At 40.9% G+C, this 10492-nt stretch overlaps 1 protein-coding gene across 1 annotated transcript; it reads left to right on the top strand.

Moving 5' to 3' along the window:
• On the top strand, positions 1-8880 carry PDCL3 (phosducin like 3). Its single transcript, XM_077915018.1, has 6 exons — positions 1-121; positions 2215-2344; positions 4429-4519; positions 4789-4932; positions 5933-6141; positions 8511-8880. Exons 1-6 carry the CDS (start codon positions 116-118, stop codon positions 8651-8653), a joined length of 723 nt encoding a protein of 240 aa, XP_077771144.1. The 5' UTR covers positions 1-115; the 3' UTR covers positions 8654-8880.
• The last annotated feature ends 1612 nt before the right edge of the window (positions 8881-10492 follow it).

Raw genomic sequence — 10492 nt, 5'->3', positions numbered from 1 at the left:
GCTAGGGGGCGGGGCCAAGGCCGGGCTGGAAGGGGGGGGTGGCGGCTGGGCGCATGCGCGGAGAGCTGAGGGGCGGGGACACGGCTTCCGCCTGGCGTGACCAACTTTGGGCACCATGCAGGTAAAGAACCTGGGGGGCCGAGGCCTGGGGGGGCCGCAGCGCGTTTGCCCCGCTGGGTCCGTGGCAGCGGCAGACCGTCTGGGCTGGGACCGTGGGGAGCGCCGGGCGCCACCGGCGCAAGAAAGGTCACGCGAGCCTAGGCGGAGCGCAGGCGCAGGCGCAGTGCGGGAGGGCGGGCGTGGTCCCGCCGGGCGCCGCGGGCTGGCTACCCGCACCCCGTGGGCCTCGCCCCTAAATCTCAGGCTTTTGGGGCCGTCACGTGGCGTGTGTGAACAGCTCGCCCATCCCACCTGACAGGGTTACTTCCTGTTTGTTAATTCTCTTCGCACCTGAGCAAGTGTGTCAGGGGCCCGTTGTGTGGATGTGGAAGCTGAGGCGGATGAGGGAAGGGTCCCGCCTGGAGATCCCATGACGTAATCGGTGTCGCAGCCCGTGTCCCCGACCCCACCCGGAGCGGGAGCCGGAGCCGGAGCCGGAGCCGGGTGAGGGATCTGTCCCATCCTCTCCCTCCCTCGCGCTGGTGTTCAGGTTGAGGTGCGCTCCCTCTCCGATTCCCCGGTTCCCAGCTCAGCCCTAGGGTCCTTCTCAGTTACTGTCTGAAAATAGATAAAACCAAACCCTCTAGTTTTGTCCTCTTTTTTTTTTTTTTTTCGTATCAGAAATTTTCTAATGGAATTGGACAAACTTACAGCGAAAGAAAATGAAGACATCATGGAAATTAGCAAAAGTTTCGGACTAAATGCTGCCCCTTGTCGAAGGACCCTTTGCCAGAGGTCATCCTGCTGCTTCCTAGACCTCACTGTAGTTAGGAATTCTGATGAAATCCTCGCTGGCTAAGTGGCACATGACAAATGGAGTTAGTGTGGGTTTGCTTGGGAGCTGGGCAGGATAAGCGTCTACAAATAGAGTGTGTCTACCAGAAGCCAGACACTCGGGAGTGGGGAAGAGAGAGCTCCAGGGCTGCCCTGGCCTCCTTGGCGTTCTCTGTCCCTTAGAACCCTGCGTTGAAATGTCATTTCTTGAGCGCCTTCCCTGACCACCCCGTTGAAAGGATTCTGTTCATTTTCTTTTGATAGATCTCAGCAAGACAGTGACGTGGAGTTGGGGCTGCAGCCTGGCTGTTTTAGTGCTCTCTCCACAGTGCTCTTGGAGTTCCTATGCCAGACCGGTCCATTAGCAGTGTTCTAGCCAAGCCAGGCAAAACCAGTGTTTGACTCGCTAGTTTGGGGAGCTAGAGCCCACTTTGACATGTATCCTTCTGACATTTGATCCTGGTAAATTTGACTCGTCCCAGTATGACAGTGTCTTCCTAAATGTCACATCTTTTCCTAGGCTTGTGAGGATTTACTAAGTAGGTCCAGGTAAAGGGCTTCAGAGAGTGCCCAGCACCTGGTACTCAGTAGGCGTTAGCCATTGTGAGCTATTCCAAGGGGTCTCCGTTCTTCCTCTCAGGTTGAGCTGTTTGAGAATTTGTCAGCCTAGGATCAGGCTCTCCTCCTCCTGACTCTACTGGAGCCACTTAGAACTTTACGATACTCCTATCTCCATTCTTGAGCCCTTTGCACGTGCTGGTTCCTCTGCCTGGAAAGTAATTTCTTAAGTTATCATTCCTCACGTCTGCTTCCTTCTCACTTTTCAGTGATGGTTAAATATCTACTTCTGAGACAATATCCCTACCCATTCTGTGGAATGCAGACCTCTTACAACTCTCTAGATCGACAGCTTGTTGATCATTACACTTGACACAAGCATTTAGTATATGTTGAATGAATCACTCTGAAGCATTAATAAAAATATCAAATAGAAGCCAGGTTAGAGTCCTGGTGTGAGAATTGATACTGATTTGCACATCATATCCTGATTTTTACCAAAGGCTATTTACTGGGTGTGTGTCTTGCATGGTGAGGGTGAAATTGAATGAACAGGAAAAGAACAGGGCTGGTGGATCTTTTGACACTTTCTCAGAAATAGGCCACAGAATAATTTGGTTTGAATTCCTCTTCCCGCCACCTTTCCCATTCAACCCTTTCCCCAACATGGCACCCTTTGTAGTGTACTTTGCACTCATAGTATTTTTGGTCCACTTCCCCCAGGACCCTAATGCAGACACTGAGTGGAATGACATCTTACGCAAAAAGGGCATCTTGCCCTCAAAGGAAAGTTTGAAAGATTTGGAAAAGGAGGCAGAAGAAGAAGAACAGCGAGTCCTTCAGCAGTCAGTTGGTGAGATTGCTTATATTCTTTATTTGTTCTGTCTGTGGATTAAGAAACAACTTTTTAAGCCTCTAACTGCTTTGGTAGAAGGATGTTCTGAGCAGGAATTGGGAACCAGGGATTGGAGTGCTGGGATAGACAGTATTTCTGGGACCTTAAGTGTGTCACAGGCTGTCCTCTAACCTTCAACTTCCTGAGCTGTAGAATTTCCACATTTCCACAGCTTCTTGTCTGTATCAGATGAGCACCTGATAATCCTGAAGAAAATATTTCTGAGTCTTGACTTAATGCCCCATTGATCACAGGGGCCAATACTTTTGTCTTCTTCCGTGTTAGAGCTAATTTAGAGATGAATTCACTAGAAAGCATTTATCCAGTGAATGTTTATTGAATAATGACTGTCTACCAGGTGTTATTCTAAGCACTGGGGCTCTTGCTGTATACAGACCAGACAAAACATCCCTGTTCTTATGGGGCTTACATTCTAGTGAGAGAGACAGACAATAAACAAGACATAAGTAAATATGGGAAAATAAGGCAGGGAAAGGGCCTGGAAAGGGTTGGAAGAAGGGTGAGTATAAATCTAGATAGGGTCAGAGAGAGCCTTACTGAGAGTGACATTTAAGTAGATGGGAGGGAGTTGAACTGAGCTACTTAAGTGAGTGAAGAGCATGTTGGAGAACCAGCCAGGAAGCCAGTATGACTAGGAAAGGGTTGTAAGTTCAGAGAGGCAAGTGGGGTCAAACCACTGAGGACCTTGTATCTTTTAACCAAGACTTTGGCTTTTATATCTAGTTGGGTGGAAGTTACTGGAGGTGTGAACAGAGGATTGACATGTTGACAGCACCCTCCTGTTGCTGCCCTTCCAAGTATGGAAGATGGGGAGCAAGTCAGGAAGTAGAGAGATGAGTCTGGAAACTACAGTAATTCAGGCAAGAGGCACCATTGGCTTAGACCAGTCCACTTAGTGTTGGTGGAAGTGGTGAGATGTGGTCAGATCTGGAAATAGTTTGAAGGTAGGGCCAATAGGATTTGCTGGTGGATCCTGTGAGGGCTGTGAGAAAAATGAAGTGAAGGATGCCTGTAAGGCTTTGGGCTTGAGCAGCCTGAAGGATGGCATATCCTCCAACCGAGATGAGGAAGGCTTGGTGAATAGCAGTTTGGAGCTAGGATCAGGCGCTCTGTTTGGAACATAGAAACATTGAGATTTTTATTAATCAAATAGAGATGGCAAGTAGGCAGTTGGCTGTTTTTCTCCAAATCAGAGAAATATGGGCTGGAGGCATAAAGCCATGAGATGCAATCACCAAGGGAGTGGGTATAGATGTAAAAGGAGTCAAATCAGCCAAGGTCCAAAGGATGGGCAGTCATAGAAGTAGGAGAGAAAGCATCCTGGAGGCCAGAGGAGGACCAGTTTCAAAGAGGAAGCGGTGGTGGGTTGGATCAGTGCTATTACCCATCAGTCAGGAAGGTGAGGTCATTGTTGATCCTGGTAAGAACAGTGTGTAGTGATAGAATTGGAATGGGGGAACAAAAATCTGATTTGATGTCAAGAAGCAAGAATGCTTATGGCAATAAAAATGAAATAAAGATTTTATAGCAGTTGGTTAAAAGATAAGAGAGCTGCCTATCACTCTGGAGACCAAGACGTCCTGTGATGACCCCTTTAATTCTAGGAAGGGTGTGTGGGGGACACCCACTGTATCGTTCCATGTCCTCAAAGATAGAATTGTTAATACACTGGTCCATGGGTGTATGTACTTGAAGAGCAGACCAGGTGAGTTCAGGCAAATACAACTCTCTGGTTTTATGAACTTGGGAAACTTCTCATTCATATACTTACTATTGTGTGGAGGTAGGAGAGTTAGTCCTGCTGCATTTGTCAACATGGTTATATCTTTTTAAAACAATCTCAGGTTCTGATTTACTAGTGTAATACCTTCAGTATTTTTTATTTTAGCTTTGGTGAATGAGTTTTATTTTCGCTTGATGTTGCATGCACATCTTTAGGAGAAAAATAAAGGAGGAAAAACAAAATGCAGGTTTGTTCATCTTTTACATTTTTTGGTTTTTGCTAACTTAACTACATTCAGTGAAAACGTATGAAGATATGACTTTGGAAGAGCTGGAGGATAATGAAGACGAATTTAATGAGGAAGATGAACGTGCTATTGAAATGTACAGGTTAGTGCCACCGAGAGGGACTGTTTGGTTTTTTGTGTGGCACTAAAATGTGTGTCTTTTGAAAAGTTAGATTTCTGCCTGAGATAGCTTTTGGGAAGGACTATATATAATTAAGTAGTAATATTGTGGACCTCAGTGAACTGGTCTTAGACTTTTGCCACGTGGCAAATAAAGGATCTTTATAAAGGATCTGGATCTTTATAAAGGTCACTGTCTGAAAGGTGTGTGTATATGTGTAAGATGTCGCTCTTTCTCCTTGTGCTGTGCAGGCAGCAAAGGCTGGCTGAGTGGAAAGCAACACAACTGAAGAATAAATTTGGAGAAGTTTTAGAGATCTCAGGAAAGGATTATGTTCAAGAAGTTACCAAAGCCGGTGAGGGCTTGTGGGTAATCTTGCACCTTTACAAACAAGGGTGAGCTGATCTTACACACTGTCCTTAATGTTAATTTGAATTTATGTCTTGGACATCTCAGGTTTAATCCACATTGGAGGTTTGTTGTTTTTGTTTTATCATTTTTTTTTACTAGTGTGTTTTGTTGCTGATTTGCCCACACCTAATGTCTAAGTCTTCAGACTTTATTTATTTATTTTTTAAAGATTTTATTTATTTATTCATGAGAGACACACACAGAGAGAGAGAGAGAGAGAGGCAGAGACACAGGCAGAGGGAGAAGCAGGCTCCATGCAGAGAGCCCAATGTGGGACTCGATCCCAGGTCTCCAGGATCACACCCTGGGCAGAAGGCAGACACTCAACCGCTGAGCCACCCAGGTGTCCCGTCTTCAGACTTTAAAATTAATATTTGTGACTAAAAAGAATGCTTTTGTTACATCGTAACAACGAAGATTGCTTTTATTGAAAAAGAATTCCTATTTACTCTTCTAGAGAAACTCTGGCATTTCAGAATCCCATGTAGTGAATCATTCTCATAGATGTCAGAGGTAACCTTTATAATAATTGTTCCAGGCCAAGTGTTGCGGTGGCCCTCCACTATTTTTCACCTCCAGCCGTATTCTCCTACTGTGCACTTGTGTGGAAGTTTTTTTTTTAAAAGCAGGAAATGCTTTCTGACCCTTTTCACACCTTCTAAATCTTGAATGTTCTCTCATACAGATGGGTAAAACAATTATCTTTAACATTGAAGCTGTTTTTCTCACTTATTATTGAGTCAAATTAAATTGGATTTTGGATTTTGAGTTCTTCATTTTCCCCGAACATACTAGAAAGTTTTTTAAAAAGATGTTAATTCATCTAGGCTGGAGTACCAGAATCACTTATGAAGCTATGATGAGAGTTTACATAGGTAGAAAGGTAGTTGAGCTTTGCCCTATAGAAATGCAGAATTACAGTTGCTTCTATTTCTTTTTTATAGAGTTCCTCTCTCATCATTGTTTCCCATTTCTCTTTTACAGGATTCCCCTCTGTGCCCTCATAAATCAACACTTCAGCGGACTTGCCAGGAAGTTTCCTGATGTCAAATTTATCAAAGCCATTTCAACAACCTGCATACCCAATTATCCTGATAGGAATCTGCCTACAATATTTGTTTACCTTGAAGGTGATATCAAGGCTCAATTTATTGGACCTCTAGTGTTTGGTGGCATGAATCTGACAATAGATGGTAAGAGTCTCTTTGTGAGATGGTCCAGGGCATATGAGGGATGACCAGTGCATGTTATAAATGATGAGAGGATGTTTCTGTTGAAGAGACATGTGTTATGATGATTTGTCAAAGTTACCTTTGACCCTGTGAGTGAGTGATAAAAAGGAGGAAGCAGATTTACTCTCTCATTAGATAAGTCATTGAGGGGATGCCTGGGTGGCTTAGCAGTTGAGCATCTGCCTTTGGCTCAGGGCATGATCCTCTGGTCCGGGGATCAAGTCCCGCATCAGGCTCCCTGTGAGGAGCCTGCTTCTCCTTCGCCTGTGTCTCTGCCTCTCTCTCTGTGTCTCTCATAAAAAAATAAATAAAATCTTTGGGGGAAAAAAAAAGAAGATGAGTCATTGGGGGCAGTTTCAACAGCTCTCTAAGAATTCTGTTAAAAGAGCACACTGGGTTTTAAAGTATGTATATTTAATATTAATGTCTAATATCTTTTGTTTGTCCCTATAGTTGCATATGTTTTAAGTTATAGATCAAGATCTCAACATTCATTTTTTGTTTAATTCACATGAATATATTATTAACAGAAGCTTAAATATGTATATACGTAAGTTGTATACATATATTGGTTATGTACGTGTATAGGTTATATGTATATGTGTGTGAATACACACACATATACACACACACCCCATTCATATTTTCTCAGTTGAATATCTTAGTGATTATTAAGTTAAAATTTTATTGAGTTCTACCTCTTAACTCCTGAAGGGTGTATCCTTTTATTCCTGAAGGATGTATCTTTTTTATTCCTTTCTACCTGTTATACGAGGTGTCAAAATATATATACATTCAGGATGTCTGGGTGGCTCAGTGGTTGAGTGGCTTTCTTCGGCTCAGAGTGTGATCCTGGGGTCCTGGGATCAAGTCCTGCATCAGGCTCCCCTTAGGGAGCCTGCTTTTCCCTCTCCTATGTCTCTGCCTCTCTCTCTGTCTCTCATGAATATATAAATAAAATCTTTAACCAAAAAAAAAAAAAAATGTATATACTCATAACATGAAAGATGGAACTTAAGGCCTGAGGGCTTTCTCCTAAGTCACTCATTATTGAAATAACATGTCTACCTGTGCTTAAAAACATGTTACGGTATGACTCTATATACCATTTTATATAAATATATAAGGTGCTCAACTGGGATAAGTTTTAACATCTGTGCACATGTATATACAATGCGTGTTACAACAATTATGCATTATTCTAATGTTCAAAGGCATACTGCATTTCAAACTAAGTATATGTTTGCATTTTAGTCTGGTCTTTTGATATACCATGAGGGGAAAAGAGATGGGAATATGATAGTAGGTCAGTGTATTTCTAGAAAAAGTCTTACCTGAAGATTAGTGAACTTACACTGATTACTGTGTGTAAATGAACAGTAACATTAATACATACACCAATATATATGTATGTTTAGGTGGATCTAAATATATTCTTGAGTCAAGAATTGGAATCAAGGTTTTTCTTTTTTTTTTTTTTTGTTCTAAAGAAATTTGCTGAATTTTCATAACACTCAACTCAGGTACTGAGGACTTTAAATACTGGTATTATTGATCTCCATGGGGCATTTTAATTAATAGAACTTAAATAAAATTGATTGTCACATTTTAATAGAGGTGTCTAATTAGCAGAGCATCACTGAAACCAGGCAGTTTGCGTGTCTCATGTAGTTCCTAACTTCTGTCTGGGGTCTTTTCTGCAGTGGAAAATATATCACTTGATTTCACTTCACAAGGTTTCACACCCATATGGAGTTTCATTGGATCCTAAGAGAGTGAAATATAGGAATTGAGGCTTTGGTTGCTGGTTCTTTATTTTCTTGGTATTGTTTTTATTACTTGGAGCAAATTATAAGTTCTAGGATGTCATCATACATTTATCCTTTGACTCTAATAGATTGAGATACTGGAATGAGGCCTAAGAATTTCCTTTTGTTAACTAAAATTAGATTTAATGATTAGATTGCCAGCAGGACTGTGAAAAGTATTTCCTTTAAATGCTTCTTGCTGACTTCTCTCCTGGAAAATTGTGTGAGTTGAGAAACTAGTCATTAGAAGACAGGTTTAGTCTTTTTTCTTTTAATTACCGTAGATTCAAATATATATAGTATCTCATTTGATCTCCTTTTCTAAAAAAAAGTACAACTATTTTGTTTTCCTTCTTAAAAGTCTGATTTTTTTCTTTTCTAGGTTCCTTATAATTACAGCACTAAAATTATCATCAAATGTTGCTGCATAGTTCTGCTTAGATAAAAACTGGCTTGATGGGCTTGAGGGTGAGGGTCCTGTGCTGACTGTCTTAGGTAATTTGGTTTTTCTTTATCATGTAGAGTTGGAGTGGAAACTGTCAGAGTCTGGAGCCATCAAGACAGACTTGGAGGAAAACCCTAAGAAACCAATTGAAGACACTTTGCTATCCTCAGTGCGGTGCTCCATTCCCACAAGAAGAGACAGCGATTCTGAGGATGACTAAGACTGTGGCCTTGGTAATGTGCCAGACTTCCTTGATGTGACAAATCATCTGGATTTTTTTAAAAAGGAAAAAATAGAAATTCTTTTCAGCTTTTAATTTTTTTACAATTATGTTTCAAATCTCACAGATCTCAAAAATCATTATTGCTGAGAATTGTGTTACATTTCTTAGAACTCTCTTTTTAAATGAATAACCTTTCCATAAATAAATAAACAAACAAAACCCCAGCTATTGGTATGGCAGATGTCTAAGTTTTCCTTACTTATATTTTAAGCTATGAAACTGTCTGTTCACCATTTATCCACATATAGCTACATAAGAGTGAATGTGAAGTGTTTTTTAATAGTGTGACTAAATTATACAGTGGAAATATTGCAAACTAAGCTTTATAGTTACATTATCATTTATTTTTGCTTTATAAGGATAGCAACAAAATTACTAAAAAAAAGATTGATAGGAAAAATTTTAGTGTTTGTCTTATTTAGAAGAAATAGGCAATCATTTTTATAAAACATTGTCTTAAAAAAAAATAAAACATTGTCTTTTCAAAAGAGTAACTGAAAGATTCCAGTTTCTTGCCATTTTTGGTTAAATGTTTTTTTCTAGTTAAAATAATTTTTGTCTCAGCCTGAGATGTCAGTTAATCCCAATTACTGTAAAAGACCACCTTAAATTTTTTTGTAGACAGATAATAGCACATAAAATGATAAATTATATCTCAATCAGTAAAAAGCATCAAGTATTTTCTGAAGTAGAATCCTCTTAGCACTTAACACTTCTTGCCAAATTAACATTAACAGAAAAATTAGGGGAAGTGTTCTCTAATGTTTATGTTGAATGATGTAGTATTTAATCTGGGTTTGAATCTTAAAACTAAGAATTATGGAAGGCCTAGAGTTCCTTCAGATTACATTACAAAATTTATTTTTGCTGTAATTCAGAGTAACAAACAGCTGTGACCCATTTTTATCTGTCAGAAGTGTTTGTATTAGTGAATATTTGTTTTCCTACATATGAGAGCCAGTGCTGGTTTTAAAAATGTACTCATCTAACAAATTTACTTTGAAGGATCTTTCATGAAATTTTAATTGCAGGTTGATACAAGTGTGGTCAGTTCTTTCACTTGCCTGGTAGTTCCATGGGTTTTGTGGGAGAGCTGCCTCCTCTGATTTTCTATTGTTAGCTGACATTAAAGTGAAATGTTGTGGGAAGAATAAAGGTGAAAATCTAGAGTGCTGCATTTGACTGAGAGCTGCAATGCATACAGCTCTTGAGAGAACACTGCTTGAGCGTGGTGGGGGGCAGTGTCCACCGTGATGGAAAACAGCAGGCTTTATTCCACTGTGGAGCTCATGCAGGATGTACTTCTAAATGTTCACTGTGCCAATTTGATCTCTGTAAGTTTGAGAACTGCCTCATCATCCTGCCTCTCTGCTGGGCTAAGGCTTATAGTGTGAGCTCAACACCAGCTCCAGGACCTCTGGATGTGGCTGGTGAGCCCTTTCTGGCCACATGGCACCTAGGCCCCAGGCAGCTATTTAATCATGCTGGCTGAACTTGATTTAAATAGAAACATCTCTCTTCTAAAATCAGTATTGTGATTTAGAACCTGAGCGGCAAATTTCTGTAAGTTAATTTTGGGAGACTTTGCTATTTACGACTAACTTTCTATTTCATGTGGAGCATTTGTGATGTGACAGTTGATACAATTTGATGCTTAAGCATTGAGTTTATCTAATTCCACAACAGAAACACACAGTGATCAGGGAAGGCAAACAAAAAGGATACCTAGAGTCTGTCTTCCAGTGTTCGGAGGAAAGGTTTATAGGAAGTACTAGG

The sequence above is a fragment of the Canis aureus genome, chromosome 11 (assembly GCF_053574225.1).
Source record: "Canis aureus isolate CA01 chromosome 11, VMU_Caureus_v.1.0, whole genome shotgun sequence".
Taxonomy (NCBI): domain Eukaryota; kingdom Metazoa; phylum Chordata; class Mammalia; order Carnivora; family Canidae; genus Canis; species Canis aureus.
This window is presented reverse-complemented; position numbering and strand designations above follow the sequence as displayed.

Bases quoted from the DNA above. Each gene is read 5' to 3' on its own strand.
- PDCL3 (XM_077915018.1), top strand. The intron at 2,345-4,428 runs GTGAGATTGCTT...AACTACATTCAG, and splicing joins AGTCCTTCAGCAGTCAGTTG to TGAAAACGTATGAAGATATG. The intron at 6,142-8,510 runs GTAAGAGTCTCT...TTTATCATGTAG, and splicing joins CATGAATCTGACAATAGATG to AGTTGGAGTGGAAACTGTCA.